We start from the raw sequence: 16,574 nt of genomic DNA, 5'->3' as shown, positions 1-16,574 counted from the left end.
GTGGCACACGCCTTTAATTCCAGTACTTGGGAGGCAGAGGTGGGAGGACCGCCATGAGTTTGAGGCCACCCTGAGTCTACATAGTGAATTCTAGGTCAGTCTGAGCTAGAGTGAAACCCTACTCAAAAAACAAAACAGCAAGAACAACAAAAAGTGAGGTGAGAGATGTGTCCCTTCTTATTCTAAAGGGATCAAAGGTTCTGTTTCCTGATTGGTCATGAACTGCTGCCACACACTTCCACTGCCCTGCCCTGCCCTCCGCATGTCTTCCTGCCATGAAGGGTGGGGACTCTGAAACTATAAGGTATTCTGGCCCCAAGCCCCCAAGACAGTGCCAACATGAAATTTCCTAATTAATAGTAAGTACATTCTATATACTTCTGACATTATAGCCAAATATTATACAGATAACTGTTACAGAGCTGAAACTTCATAATGCAGGAAATCCTTACCTCTGATTTTTTTCTCCACAGCCATATTCAATGACACCCACTTAGCAAATATTTAATAAGCACAATTTCATATGGTAGTAAAAATGTGAGCTTCAGGATGGCCACAGACAATATTTAAGTTCTCTAAATTTCTATGTCTGTATCTATAAAATGAGTATAGAACCAACTACTTTGCAGAAATGCCGGAAGGTGAGCTGGAGAAATGGCTTAGCAATTAAGGCACTTACCTGCAAAGCCAAATGACCCAGGTTCAATTCCCCAGGACCCACATAAGCCAGATGCATAAGGTGGCCTGCACATTTGAAGTTTGTATGCAGTAGCAGGATGCCTGGCATGCCCATTCTCTCTGTTTCTATCTTCCTGCCTCTTTCTCTCTCTCAAATAAATAAACAAAAATAAAAATAAATTTTTTAAAAAGAAATGCTGGAAGGTAACATGAAGGGCCAGATGTAGACGAAGTGCTACTTAAGCACAAGTATGTCTTGCACATGTCAGACCTTGCCCTGAGTTCTGTAGATATAAAATAGTTTTTATAAATACACAAAGGTCCTACACTTGAGAATGTACAATCAGTGTGGAAAGATGGATTCATGGAAACGAATACCAAAAATCTGGGAAAGGTGTGTGTAGAGTGCCACAAGTAGAAGCTGAAATATAAAGTGTCCTGTGCTGGGTTTGGTGGGGGTGAAGAAGGTCCTGATTGGCCAAGGTCCTACAGAAGGGCCTGAGCAAGCAAGAGGAGGACATCTCAAAGGCAAACAACAGCATGTGAAGATATCTGAGGATTAAAAACAAAAAGGGGCATAATCAGGGACTTGCATGTAGTTTGGTACCACTGCTGGGAAGGGTATGTGGAGGTTGACAGCTTGGGCCCAAGAGGCAGGCAAGATCTCAGTAGTTAGGGGTTGGGAGTTCCTCCAAGTAGGACAAATATAATAGCCCATAACAGCTTCTCCAAAGTATTTCTATAGGATGTAACATGTCCTACAGAGGGACAGCGATGTGGGGAGGTACAGTAAAATACTGGGTGGGGACTGATAAAGAATAAGAGCAGGTCTCTCTCTCTTTCTCTCTCTCTCTCTCTCTCTCTGTGTGTGTGTGTGTGTGTGTGTGTTTGTCTGTCTGTATGTGGAGGCCAGAGGACAACCTTAGACATCATTCCTTAGGTACTATTTCTCAGGAGCTGTTTACCTCATTTTAAAAAATTATTTATTTATTTATTTATTTATTTATTTATTTATTTATTTGCAGAGAGAGAGAGAGTGGGGATAGAGAATATGAATGGGTTGCAAATGAGCTTCAGAAGCATGTGCATCTGGCTTTATATAAGTACTGGGCAATCAAACCCAGGCCAGCAGGCTTTGCAAGCAAGTACCCTTAACTGCTAAGCCATCTCTCCAGCCCCAGCTGACCTCTTTTTTGAGACAGAATCTCTCATTAGCCTGGAACTTGCCAAAAGATTAGACAAGCTGGCCAGTAAGCACCAAGGATCTGCCTGTCTCTGCCTCCACATTGCTGTAGGTGTCCATACCTGGCATTTTTTTATTTTTATTTATTTATTTGAGAGTGACAGACACAGAGAGAAAGAGGCAAATAGAGAGAGACAGAAAGACAGCGACAGAGAGAATGGGCGCGCCAGGACCTCCAGCCACTGCAAACAAACTCCAAATGTGTGTGTCACCTTGTACATTTGGTTACATGGGTCCTGGGGAATCAAGCCTCGAACCGGGGTTCTTAGGCTTCACAGGCAAGCACTTAACTAAGCCATCTCTCCAACCCCATACCTGGCATTTTTACATGAGTTCTGGGAACCAAACTCAAGTCCTCATGCTTATTCAGGAAGCACTTTACCAACTGAGTATCGCCCAGCCATTTAGCGAGCTTCTTTACTGCAGGACTTTGCAGAGTGAGGCACCACGGGGGTTTTAGCATTTCCCATATTCAGTCAGAGGAGACCTTTTCCCCAAGGACTCTCTTGGTATTCCATGGTATACATTTTGGGAGCTACCAGTCTGGTACATCCCCTATTTAGTGTTTGGGGGCCTTTCCTAGTTCTTCCTATTCCATAATTCTATGAAAAATAAATAATGGTATAATTTTAATTTTTCACTAAGGAAAAACTGAGAGGCCTGTTCCAAAAAGCCATGTCAGGTCTGGTGATGGCTTCACAACCTGCATGGGTGCTTTCCCTCCTCAGTCCAGCTCTAAGCCCAGTCCTCCAAATCTTTTCTGGTCAAATCTTCCTGGCTTGGCTTCTACATGTTGCTCTCTGCACACATCTCTGCTGTAGGGCCTGTTCCCGGATATTCAATGGTTTTCTTTTTCCATGCACCTATCTTTCCACATAAATTATGCAGTCTTAAATGTAGGACCACAGAGGTGCCACCTTGGGCTGTGACAACACGTGCTCTGGACCACTCACATGGCATACATAGTACTTGACTTCATCACTGGAGTCTGGGGTGTGGCCTTTGTTTTCACTTGTGCTGTTCAGAAGGACTTTGTTATCAGAACCTATCATATCATATGCAAAACCTCTCTAATTGGAAACTGACCTCCCACTCTCTCCCATGCAAAGAAGGAATATATGCGTGGGCTGTCGCTCATCAGCCTTATTTCTACCATGAAAACAGCACTGGCTTTCTTGACAGCGGATGGTCATCACAACACAGATTTGTGGCTGCTCACCTGCAACAAGCAGCTGACTGGGTTTTACTTTGGGTTTCTGGCCTCAGTCTCCATCAGAACAGCACGAAGCAATAGCCTGAAGAGTAGTGAACCACTCACCGAACCTCTTGTATGTCCACCAAGGAGAGCTCACCTTGCTTTCCTGGGCAGGGCTGCTGCCAGGCCCGTGGTAGGGGGCCACGGATTCCCAAGTAACCACCACCACACTAGTGGGCTGGAAAGCGACCTCCGGAAAGCCCCTCTGGACATGCTCTGCGGCCAGCCGGAAGACGGAGGAGGTCAGATCTTCTCGATAGTACACGTTCCCGAGCCCGTCGGTTGTGTCTAAGTCAGCCAGGAAGGGCGCGACAGCACCAAAGGTGGGCGGGAAGACTCCAGGATAGGATTCGTCGGCTGGGGGTTCGCTCATGGCAATGAGGCCATTGGTGGTAACCTGTAGTAGCAAGTGTGGTTAGATTGAGTGCAGAAATATTTCCTCCTTGGGAGAACATTGTGGTTGGACTCTAAAAAGTCCCCACTGGCTCATGGTTTAAACACTTATTCCCCAGTGACGGTGCTGTTTTAAGAGGCTGTGGAACCGTCAGTAAGTGGAGCCCAGCTTGTGAGGGGAGAGCTTTTGGAAGTTACACCAGCTCTAGTTCCCACCTCACTTTTTGCTTCCTGTACTTTACACACTACTCCACCGTGCCTTCCTTCCCCACCGTGACAGGCTGAAATCTCTCTGGAGCCATGAACCAAAATAAATCTTTCCTCCCTTAAGCTGATTCTGTCAGGTCTTGTCATCATAGCAAGCAAAGGTAACTAATACAGGGAGTGAGTATCTCCTCCTAGAACACTGCCGCAGTTCTCCAGGCTACGTAAAATACAACAGGGTCAAGGATGGAGATAAGGTTTGGTAGGAAAAGTGCTTGTTGTGCAAGCACCGGGACCTGGGTTCAGATCCCAAACACCCACATAAGATGCCAGACATGGTAGTGCATGTCTGTAATCCAGTGCTGGGGAAGTGGAAACGGGAATCTCTCTAGGGCTTGCTGGCTAACCTTGTTAGCCAAATCACTGAGCTCTAAGTTCAGTGAGATACGCATCTCAAAGAATAAGGTGGTGCTGGGTGTGCTGATACACACCTTTACTTCCAGTATTTGGGAAAGTAAGATAAGAGGATCACCAAGAGTTCAAGGCAAACCTGGGCTACACAGTGAGTTCCAGATCAACTTGGACTAGAGTGAGACCCTGCCTAAAAAATAAAAATAAATAAATATTAAGGTAGAAAGTGATTTGAGAAAAGCACTTGATGTCAACCTCTGACCTCCACACACATGCACTCACATGTATACGAACACACATACATACAAAAGAAAAATACAGAATAGAATCTGAGAAGAACATCAGCCTGACTCATGAAACCAGCCTTCCTGTTCAGGGCAAGATGGACTGCTAGGAATGGGCACACCAGGACCTCTAGCCATTGCAAACAACCACCATGAGCCACTTTGTCCATTTGGATTTACATGGGTACTAGGGAATCAAACTCTGGTCCTTAGGCTTTTCAGGCAAGTGCTTTAACCACTAAGCCTGCTCTCTAGTCCCACCTCAGATATATGTGATTAAGCTTGCTACTTAGTCTCGAGCAGCCAGAGCCCTACTGGAGGAGGTGTGTCACCAGGGGCAGATCTTGAGACCAGCCCTAGGTCTGTGTTCAGTGTCAGCTAGTGCTTACTGATGCTAGCTATTTGCTGTCTCTCTGCTGTGGGTGTACTTCAATGATGCAAGCCAGCTTCTTCTGCCATGATTAAGCTGCCCCTGGATTCCTTAAGCCTAGAAGAAAGCTTTTCCTCCCATAAGCTGCTTGTAATCAGATGTTTTTCCCAGAAACAAGAAGGTAACTACACCACATTCCAGATAGCTTAGTTATCATCCAATCCTTGGAAAAACACCAGATGACCAGGTATTACTAACATCCATATTTTGGTGAGAAAAAGCAGATAAAGTAATTAATTTGGCAAATGTCACCAAATAATGAGCAACATTAGAATATGGACTCAGAAACCTTCACTACAAAATTGGGCATCTTAGGGCTGGGGATGTGGCTCAGTTGGTAGAGTGCTAGGTTCAATCCTCAGCACCAAATAAGTGCTGCATTCCCAGCACTTAAGTGGAAAAGGCAGGAGGATCATAATTCAAGGTTATCCTCTACTACGCAGGGAGTTTGACACCAGTCTGGACTATGTGAGATTCTATGGCAAAAGCAAAAAGCAGGGGACTGGGAAGATCTCTCAGTGGTTAAAGGCTTACAAAGCCTGCTGGCTAGGGTTCAATTCCCAAACCACCCATGTAAGCCAGATACAAAAATAAGGAGCTGGAGACATGGCTTAGTGGTTAAGCGCTTGCCTGTGAAGCCTAAAGATCCCTGTTCAAGGCTCAATTCCCCAGGACCACGTAAGCCAGATGTACAAGGTGGCATATGCATCTGGAGTTTATTTGCAGTGGCTGGAGGCCCTGAAGCACCCACTCTCTTTCTCTCTCTCCCTCCCTCTCTCTCTCTCTCTCTCTCTCTCTCTCTCTCTCTCTCTCTCTCTCTCTCTCTCTCTGCTGCTGCTCTCAAACAAATAAATAAAAACATATTTGTATATATGTAAGTAAAAGAACAGATTAATGGGGGTGAAAAGTCCTAAGTGAGGTCAGGGGAAGAAACTGAGTAAGGAATGGTGGAGAGAGGGCTAATCAAAATCTAAGAGGATATAAATAAGTCATATGGAAACCTACTTTTTGGATAATGGAACACACAGGAGCCATAAATTATTACTAGAAAATTTTCAGTGCCAGGTATGCAATACCTTCCAGTGAATTGTTAGCCAGGGAGGTCCCTGATGCCCCCCAAACTTTACATGCCATTGCCAAGGCCCTTGGTTTCCCACCAGAAAGAGATGGTAAGACCCGATTGCTGAAGACTGCACATTTTTGGGCTGCAAGCTCACTGAGAAACCCTACTGGAGCTGAGCTGAAAACCTCCTCCATGTAGGCCAGCTAACAGAAAGCTGGAAAAAGCCATGTTGCATGCAATTCAATGGGAGAGGGAGAAATCACCAGTTAAGATACCCAACAGTGGACACTGCAAGCCTTATATTTGGCCAACCAGGCCAAATGAGCCAACCAGTGCAATAGTGGCAAATCTGAGTTTTCTTCCTACTCACACAGAAGTCCAATCATCTGTCGCTAGGAAACACATATGAGAGAGAACTTGCGACACTTGCCTTTCTGGGCCTGGGTTACCTCACTTAGTATAATCTTTTCCAGATCCATCCACTTTCCTACAAATTTCATAACTTCATTTTTCTTTGCTGCTGAGTAGAACTCCATTATATAAATGTGCCATGCCTTCATTATCCACTCATCAGTTGAAGGACATCTAGGCTGGTTTCATTTCCCAACTATTGTGAATTGAGCAGCAATAAATATGGTTGAGCAAGTATCTCTAAGGTAATGGGATGAGTTCTTAGAATATTTCTCAGGAGTGCTATAGCTGAGTCATATGGTAGATCTATTTTTAGCTGTCTTAGGAACCTCAACATTGATTTCCACAATGGTTGGACCAGATTGCATTCCTACCAAAAGTATAGAAGGGTTCCTCTTTTTCCACATCCTCGCCAGCATTTATGATCATTTGTTTTCATTATGGTAGCCAATCTGACAAGAGTGAGATGGAATCTCAATGTAGTTTTAATCTGAATTTCCCTGATGACTAGGGATGTAGAACATTTTTTCAGATGCTTATTTCTCATTTTGAGAACTTTCCATTTAGTTCCACAGTCCATTTTTTAATTGGCTTGTTTGATTTCTTATTATTTAATGTTTTGAGTTCTTTGTATATTCCAGATATTAATCCTTTATCAGATGTATAGCTGGCAAAGATCTTTTCCCATTCTGTAGGTTGCCTCTTTACTTTATTCACAGTGTCCTTTGCCATACAAAATCTTTGTAATTTCATGAGGTCCCAGCAGTTAATCTGTGGTTTTATTGCCTGAGCAATTGGGGTTATAATCAGAAAGTTTTTGCCAAGACCAATATGTTGAAGGTTTTCCCCTACTTTTTCCTCTAGCAGTTTCAGAGTTTTAGGTCTTTAACCCATTTGGACTTAATTCTTGTGCATGGAGAGAGAGAAGAATCTATTTTCATCCTTCTACAGATACATATCCAGTTTTCCCAGCACCATTTGCTGAAGAGGCTGTCTTTTCTCCAATGAGAATTTTTGGCATTTTTATCGAATATCAGGTGGCTATAGCTACATGGACTTACATCTGGGTCTTCTATTCTGTTCCACTGATCTACTTGTCTGCTTTTGTGACACATCTGTTACAGGAGAAACCAACAGCACTCTAGTTTGACTGAATGCCCACTCCATGGGAGGGAATATATCCCTGATACTGAAAACCTACAACAGGGGTAGTCATGAGCCCTAGGAGCATAATGTCTGCTGATGTCTGGCTAAAAGTATATACTATGCTCACCAAACTACCCAGTAAGCACTTCTCTTAACGTTCATACCATACATTAAAGCTGCTCTTACTTTTGGCTAGAGAACCTTCTCTTTTCAGATGGCAGTGACTTTGGGATGACTCAGAAGGCACCATAGTGCTGAGAAGAAGTGACAGAGGAGTGCTTGGCACTGAAATATCTCAATCACTCCTTCCATGGCTCAGGGTCCATTGTAGAATAAGTGGCGGAAAGAATGTAAGAGCCAAAGGAAGGGTAGGACTCCATACAACATGCTCCTCCAGACACAAAATGGCCTGAATATCCATGACCTCACAGTGCCTGACACTACCTATACAAGACCATCATAATAGGAAGAAAAGATCATGACATTAAAATAAAAAAGAGACTTATTAAGAGGGGGAGGTGCTATAATGTAAAGTGGAATTTCAAAGGGGAAAGTGGGGGGAGGGAGGAAATAACCATGGGATATTGTTTATAATCGTGGAAGTTGTCGATAAAAAATATTAAAAATAAATAAACAAACAAAAAGTAGCACAAGTGTCTGATGTTCATTTTCAGTGACAAGAAGCCCTGGCATGCCCATATACAATACACACACACATTCACACACATGTGTGTATGTGCACACAAATAATTTTTTAAAGCATGTTCTCATTATAGCCCAGGTAGGCCTCAAACTCAAGGTGATCCTCCTACCTCAGCCTCCTGTGCTAGTAGTAAAGGTATATTCCACTACATGTGGCTAATATTTTATTGAAAGAAAAAATCATCTTAATTATGACAAGCACGTAGTTCTTGAAATGCCGTTTTACTTTCCTATAAGGCATCATAAGTGCTTGTACCCAGCTAAACTCCATAGTGCTTGAGAAGATGGGGACAGGCCCGCTGTGACACATCAGCACACAGCTCACTCAGGAGAACACCTGGGCCTGCGGCCAAGCCTCAATAGCCAATGGAGTTAGACCCCCTCCTTCCTGCTAGAGCACATTCCACTGAGTCTTCCCCCACTATCTTTTCACGAATCTGAAAATGTCCCTGGGTGTGGCGGTACAGCACATGAAGGTGGGGCAGGAGGCGCAAAAGGCCAGCCTGGTCTCAGTAGCAAGTCTCAGGGCAGCCAGAGCTACATGGGGAGGCCCTGTCTCAAAAAGCTAAACCCAGAGCTAGGGAAAGTGCTTACCATGCATTAGAACCTGAGCTTAGATCCCCAGCACCCACAGAAGTGATGGTGAGCGCCTCTAATGCTAGGAAAGTGGAAACCGAGATCTGGAACTCACTAGCTAGCTAGTCTAACTGAATTAATAAAGCTCCAGGTCCAATAAAAGGCATTGTCTCAAAGAATAAATGGGAAATAACCAAGGAAGATACCCTATGTCAACCTCTGGCCTCACATACATCCACAAGTGCACCCCCACATGTATGAATATGTTTATTTACAGGAATGCACACCACATGCACAACAATCAAAATATCTTCACATATCTTTCAAATTCTCTAGCCACAGAGAAATTTTGTAAAGGTGCCTAGTCTTGCTCTTGGAAATCTGGAATAGGGGCTCAGGAGTTGACTAGGAACTGTGGGTATTTTACCTGCTGGTTCTCCCTCTGCCTTTCCCAGCCTCACCCTTTTGTCCCTTCACACTTCATTATAGATGAGGGGACAGGGGCAAAACAGAGAGGAGCTTAGGACCAAACACTTGCCAACTCCTCCGAATCTGGTAAGAAAGCTGGAGATGATGGAGCTGACCTGGAACACCACTGGAAGAGGACTAAAGCTTTGGGAGTTTATTTTTTAAAGTCATCCTTTTTTTTTTTAAACAAATATGTCATGGGCTATTAATTGCTCAGATGACACATTTTCTATCACACCTGGCACCAGCAAAACTCTTCTGAAATACGCTGTGGCTACAGAGTACGCAATCAAGCAAGGCGCCTCATGCAGCCTACTTCTCAGCACCCAAACGTCCCCCAGAACAAATAACCCAATGTGGGGGAGCGTGGGAAACACTGCACTTTCCCAAGCTGCCAGGAGCCAGCAGTGACCAGCTGCTGGCGGGAAGCAATCACATGCAGGCCACATTCAGACAGCTCCGTTCTAAAGAGTGTTTTCCAGAGACATGCAAAGCAGTCCAACAATTCTGAAAACACTCCCAGTGTCTTTATTACTTGGAATCTGGGCACCAGAATGTTTCTACTTTTCACAAGACATGCCTGCCTCAGAAATCAAGTTTTATGTAAGAATCATAAAGCTGTGAGAATGCTTTAGACCAAGACCGTGTAACCCTCATCAGTATATTACAGGGAAGTGATTTTCCAGCCACTTGACGAATGTAGCAAGACAACTAACTTCAGAGAGAAATGTAACATGCAAAACAGCCAGAGGTACCCATAGAGTCTTGAGTGCATGTGTGCGGAGGCCAGAAGACAAACCCTGGGTGTCATATACTGCTCACCTCTTCTTTTTGTTGTTGTTTGTTTGTTTTTGAGGTAGGGTCTCACAGTAGTCCAGGCTGACCTGAAATTTACTTTGTAGTCTCATGGTGGCCTCAACTCACAGAGATCCTCCTACCTCTCTGCCTCCTGAGTGCTGGGATTAAAGGGGTGCGCCACCATGCCCAGAACCCCCTCTTTTTTGAGTAAAGGTATCTCACTGGCCTGGAACTCACAAAGTAGGCTGGACTAGCTGGCCAGTGAGCAACAGGGATACCCTATCCCTGCCTCCCCCCGCACTGAGATCACTGGCACTCACCACAACACCTGGAACTTTTTTAATGTGGATCCTGGGGATCAAACTCAGGTCCTCATGCTTCTGAGGTAAGCCCTTAACCGCCTGAGCGATCTCTCCAGCCCATAGATTCTTAACCTTAAGCACCTCCCCCTAAACTTTTTTTTTTTAAGATATGTCAAGGAATAGCCAACTTGATGAACAATTGTTTCTTCAAATTAGGTACAAGATCCATTCCCCAAGCCCTTTGGAGACCATGCAGCCAGAGGCCCCACAAGCTGTCCAGGGCTATCACCATCACTGTTTCCCTGCTGCTGGAGCCAAGACACCTGGCGGTAGTCTTGGTTTCTTTCATTTCTTGTTTGCTTGTTTGTTTGTTTGTTTTTTGAGTTAGGGTCTCATTCTAGCCCAGGCTGACTTGGAATTCACTACATAGTCTCAGGGTATTCTCGAACTCACAGTGATCCTACCTCTGCCTTCCAAGTGCTGGGATTAAAGGCAAGCACCACTATACCCGGCTGGTTCCTTTCATTTTTGCTTTTGTTTTTGAGACAGGGTTTCACACAGTCCAGGTTGACCTTGAACTTGCCATGCAGCTGAAGATGACCTTGAGCTCATGATGCTCCTTGGGGCTGGGATTACAGGCGTGCACCGCCACACCCCTTCTCACCTCCCATGTTCTGTGTGCCCTAGCTCCATTCCTGCCACCTCCCTTGCTGTTGACTCGGTTGACCGGTTCCTCTGGTCCTTCTGGACAAGCACCTGTTCGGAGAGCCTCCCTCACCAGCCAGCGGAGGCTCCCATCATGTGTCCTTCCTCTCCCTCCTTTTACCGTCTCTCACTCCTTCACCCGGATTTGTATCTCAGCCTCAAATCAGTTTCCTGCTACCTCTGCCTGTTCTTGCATTTTGCGGTCAGTGATCTGGAGTGGGTGACTATGTTTATATATAGGTTTCTACAACAGTTCCAGATTTTACACACTGCCTGACCCCTCTTCTGGACTCCCTCCTCCAGCATACAGGGCAGGGAGGTGCAGTGCAGGGCTAGATCCGTGCACCAAGGCTGTGCTGGGAATGAGTCTGCGGTGAGCCCAGCTGGCAGTCACCCAGAAGACCTCAGAGCTGTGATACTAGTTTTTCTTCTGGACACTGCTTACCAAAACAGAATGTGTGGTGAATCGGAACATGTAATTCATATAGAAGAGGCAGAACATGTTCAATGACACCACAGGGGGTGATGGAGAGAATACAGGACACTTTAAAGGACAAATACTAAGTAGAAGGATTGGGAGTCTGAGATCTGACTGTGCTACATTATGTGATCAGTCTCAAATGCATAAAATAAAACAACCAAAAGTCTTAGATAGAGTCAAGGATGTAACTCAGTTGGAAGAACGCTTGCCTTCCAAGGACAAGTCCCTGGGTTCAAGCCCTCACTGCATAAAGTAGGCATGGTGATCTATAATTCCAGCACTCTGAGATAGAAGCAGGAAGATCAGAAGTTCATGGTCAGCCCCAATTACCTAGTGAGTTTGAGGCCAATCTAGGCTACAAAAAGAGGGGGGGGGAAGAGTACAAAGAAGAGATATGTCCACCAAATACAAACTGACTACAGCCTGATGTAAACCAACCAACTGAAAGAGAGAGAGAGAGGTGAAAGAACGAAGAGAGAAAAGGAGGAAGAGAGGGAGGGAAGGAAAGAAGGATAAATTGTAGGAGCAGAGCCTATAGTGCATCTATGGTTTTATTGTATTTTCTAGTTTACTGAGATGCAATCAACCAACAAAAACATACAAATTATTGATTTTCCTGGTTTTTTAATGTAATTTTCTTTCCCCTTTTTCTGTTTGTTTGTGTGCATATGTCTGCGGGGATTAGGTCAGCCTGAGCTAGAATGAGAACCTACCTTGTAAAAGCAATAATAATAATAATAATAATAATAATAATCATAATAATCATAATAATCATATACTTTGGGGGCTGGAGAGATGGTTTAGCAGTTAAATCACTTACCTGAAAAGCAAAAGGATCCAGGTGAATTCTCCAGCACCCATGTAAGCCAGATGCACATGGTAGTGCATGTGTCTGGAGTACATATACAGTGGCTAGAGGGCCTGGCACACCATTTCTCTATCTATCTATCTCAAATAAATACATAAATAAAATATTTTAAAAAGTAATCCACTTTGGGGTGATGGAGGGAATATTATGAAGCTAGATAGTGGGTACCTGAGAGTTCATTATGTTATTCTCTCCCTCCCTCCCTCCCTCCCTTCCTCCCTCCCTCTCTCTGTCTCTCTCTCTCTTCTAGCTTTCTGGGGTAGGGTCTCACTGTAGCTCAGGCTGACCCAGAATTCACTATGTGGTCTCAGTGCAGCCTCGAGTTCAAGGCAATCCTTCTCTGCCTCCCAAACTCTGGGATTAAAGGCATGTGCCACCACACCCAGCTTATTCTCTCTATTTTTTTTAATATTTATGTAATTACTTAGACAGAGCAAAAGAGAGAGCATGGGCCCTCCAGGGCCTCTTGCCACTGTGAACAAACTCCAGTCACATGCACCACTTTGTGCATCTGGCTTTACATGTGTACTAGGGAACTGAATCTGGGCCATCACAGTTTGTAAGCAAGTGACATAACTCTGAGCCATCTCCCCAGCCCTTCTCTGTATTTTTTTAATGTGTTTGAAACTTTTCTGAAACAAGATGAGTTTCTTCAAATAAGTAATTGTGTGGCTTTTCCTGGGGACACATAAAGAAATGTTTATTCGCCAGGCATGGTGGCACACACTTTTAATCCCAGCACTCGGGAGGCAGAGGTAGGAAGATCACAGTGAGTTCGAGGCCACCCTGAGACTAGAGAGTGAATTCCAGGTCAGCCTGAGCTAGAGTGAGACCCTACCTCAAAAAATCAACAAAAAAAAGAAAAGAAATGTTTATTCACAAACAGATGGAAGAAACAATTCTGTTGAAGCCCAGGTCGGTGAGTTGAATGGGGTTATTCAAGAAAGCATGAGTAGGAGTTAAAGAAACACAGGTGACTCAAAATGAGCTGCATCGCTGAAAACGCAAGGAAGCTGCATGACTGGAGTTCCAGTCTCACTCAACTGTCCACCTCTTACATACCGCAGCATCCGCTGAGACCACGTGTAGCCAGAGTGTGGTAGGAGGGCGTAATGGCTAGACTCTCAGGTCGGAGTCTGGTGGTCATCCCTTCCATGAAGGAAGGTTAACAGTCTCATTCCTGGCTATCATTGTATTCCTACATCACCATAGCAACTTCTGCTCCAAGGTGCTCATGATGTCAGAAGCTAAGGTAATAATGATAAGCTTAAAGGTCGAGTGATTTGTGTTTTTGGTTGTTGTTGTTAATTTGTTTCTTGCTTTTGAAGTAGGATCTTACTCTAGTCCAGGCTGACCTGGAGCTCACTCGGTAGACCAGGCTGGCCCCTGGCTTCAACCCTCTTACCTCAGCCACCCAAGTGCTGTGATTAAAGCCATATGCCACCAAACTCAGCTGCAAGTAGTTTTAATAAGCTAACATTAAGATTTCTGTCAGAAGTGGGGCCTGTGGTTCATCTATGATTATGTTTAGCTTTCCAGTTTTGTTGTGGTACAATAGACCAACAAAAGCATAGAAATACAATATGATGATTGGATATATAGTGACGTGATTAGCACCACCAAATTCCATAGCAAAGCTAACAGACATGAGGAAGCATGGACCAGACACACATACACAGAGCTCCATGAGACAGACTAGAGAGCCCAAAAATAAACCCAGACATACAGAGTCAACTAAGATGTCATGGAGCACTAAGAAAGCAGCACAGGGACAGGGCATTCTCTTAAATAGATGGTGCTGGGAAAACGGGGCATGTCTACATAAAAGAATGAAAGAAGACCCCTATTTTACAGCACCCACAAAAATTAACTCAAAATGGATTAGAGACTTATGCTTTTCAAATTGTTTTGCATATGTATATGAGTGTAGTGTGCATACATGTGTGTTTATGTGTCTGAGCATGGGTGTGTAGAGACCAGGTCCACATCAGGTATCTCCTTCAATCACTTTCTGTCTGTTTTTTGAGACACGGTCTCTCACTGAACCTGGAATTCACTAACTTGGTGACACTAGCTAGCCAGAAAACCCCAAGGATCCTCCTGTCTTCACCCTTGCAGCACAGGGATTACAGCTATGTACCACCACACTCAGCTTTTACATGGATGCTGGGGATCCAAATTCAGGTCTTCATGCTTTCACAGCAAGCACTTTATCTGCTGAGCCATTTCCCCAGTACCAGATAAAAATTTAAATGTAATTCTGGAAACTATAAAACTCCCAGAAGAACACACAGGAATATGTTCTCTAACACTGACCATGACATCAAAAGCAAAGCTAAGCAAGTGGGACCCCACTGCTATGCTGCACTCCTTCCCCCCCCAGGCTTCCCTCATAGCCCTTCCCAAGGATCAGGAATGGTATCTGCACTGGGCAGGCTAGTTCATGAGCAGAAGGTGCTGGAAAAATCAGACCTAGTGTGGTGGTTTGATTCAGGTGTCCCCCATAAACTCAGGTGTTCTGAATGCTAGGTTCCCAGCTGATGGATATTTGGGAATTAATGCCTCCTGGAGGGAGTGTATTGTTGGGGGCGGGCTTAAGGGCTTTATAGCCAGTTTCCCCATGCCAGTGTTTGGCACACTCTCCTGTTGCTATGGTCCATCTTATGTTGGCCAGGGGGTGATGTCCACTCTCTGCTCATGTCATCGTTTTCCCCTGCCATCGTGAAGCTTCCCCTCGAGCCTGTAAGCCAAAATAAACCTCTTTTTCCCAGAAGCTACTCTTGGTTGGGTGATTTCTACCAGCAAGGCAAACCAGACTGCAACACCTAGTAATTAAACTTGATCAAAAGTTACTGAGCTCTGTGGCACCCCAATGCTGCTCTGGGTCTGGAAAGAAACAGTTATTAACAGAAAGTATTGCATAGCAGACACTGGTGTTCTACTGGCTCATTTAAAAAATGGCATGGATTATGGGGCCACACTGTAGCTCTGGTATGCATGCTGACAAGAAAACTGGAATATGTGTGGTAGGAAAAAAAGCATTTAGATTGCTTATAATCCCCCAGTCTCGCTATAGCATGTCATGCTACATTATAAACTTAAGGCTGATCTGACCTACATGAGACCCTGTCTCAAAAAAAAAAAAAAAAAAAGATTAAAAAAAAACACTGGGTGTGGTGGCACATAACTTTAATACCAGCACTCTGGGAGGCAGAGGTAGGAAGATTACTATGAGTTCCAGGCCAGCCTGGGACTACATAGTGAATTCCTGGTCAAACGGGGTTAGACTGAGACCCTACCTCAAAAAACCAAAAGACATGTGCTGGAGAGATGGCTTAGTGGTTAAGGCATTTGCCTGCAAAGCCAAAGGACCTGGGTTTGATTCTCCAGGACCCACAAAAGCCATATACACAAGGGGGCGCATGCATCTGGAGTTTGTCTGCAGTGGCTAGAGGCCCTGGTAAGCCCATTCTCTCTCTCTCTCTCTCTCTCTCTCTCTCTCTCTCTCTCTCTCTCTCTCTCTCTCTCTCTCTTTCTCTCTGTCTTCCTTTCTGTCAAATAAATAAAATATATTTTTAAAAGAAACAGCTGGGTGTGATGGCACACACCTTTAATCCCAGCACTTGGGAGGCAGATGTAGAAAGATCACCATGAGTTCAAAACCACTAGGAAACTATATAGTAGATTCCAAGTCAGCCTGGAGCTACAGTGAGACCCTACCTCAAAAAACCAAAATAATAATAATAGAGTGAAATAAACAAAAGGACTTGAACACTCCTGAATCAAGCATGTTCCTAGGAAAGCCCATCTGAATCACTGAGAGGTAATAAAGATAGTGATGTTATCCTGTCCCAACAAGAACTTAGAAGCTGCTTTTATTAAGTACAGACTAGCTGAAGATGTAGCTCAGTGGTAGAGCATTTACCTAGCATGTTCATGGTCTTGGGTTCAATACTCAGCACTGCCAACAAATAAAAACTAAAAAGTACTGCTTCCTTAAATAGATTCACAAGGTAACTAAATGCCTGGCATTTCTCCTTTGGCTAAAACATGAAGATAAATTATTCTCCTTAACCTTTCCTTCCAAATCATTTTGTATTCCCTGAACAGCCTTGTGGGACAGAATCCACACCCTCAGATGTGGGTAATTATGCAG

General features: G+C 44.3%; 1 protein-coding gene across 1 annotated transcript in view; it reads right to left on the bottom strand.

Moving 5' to 3' along the window:
- Positions 1-16,574, bottom strand: part of Nid1 (nidogen 1) — a 109,148-nt gene that overhangs the window by 72,388 nt on the left and 20,186 nt on the right. Inside the window, exon 2 of the mRNA XM_004662185.2 lies at positions 3,274-3,573. Coding sequence (XP_004662242.2) covers positions 3,274-3,573 — 300 coding nt within the window. The remainder of the gene's footprint in view (positions 1-3,273; positions 3,574-16,574) is intronic.

This window comes from Jaculus jaculus, chromosome 6, assembly GCF_020740685.1.
Source record: "Jaculus jaculus isolate mJacJac1 chromosome 6, mJacJac1.mat.Y.cur, whole genome shotgun sequence".
NCBI classification, from domain to species: domain Eukaryota; kingdom Metazoa; phylum Chordata; class Mammalia; order Rodentia; family Dipodidae; genus Jaculus; species Jaculus jaculus.
This window is presented reverse-complemented; position numbering and strand designations above follow the sequence as displayed.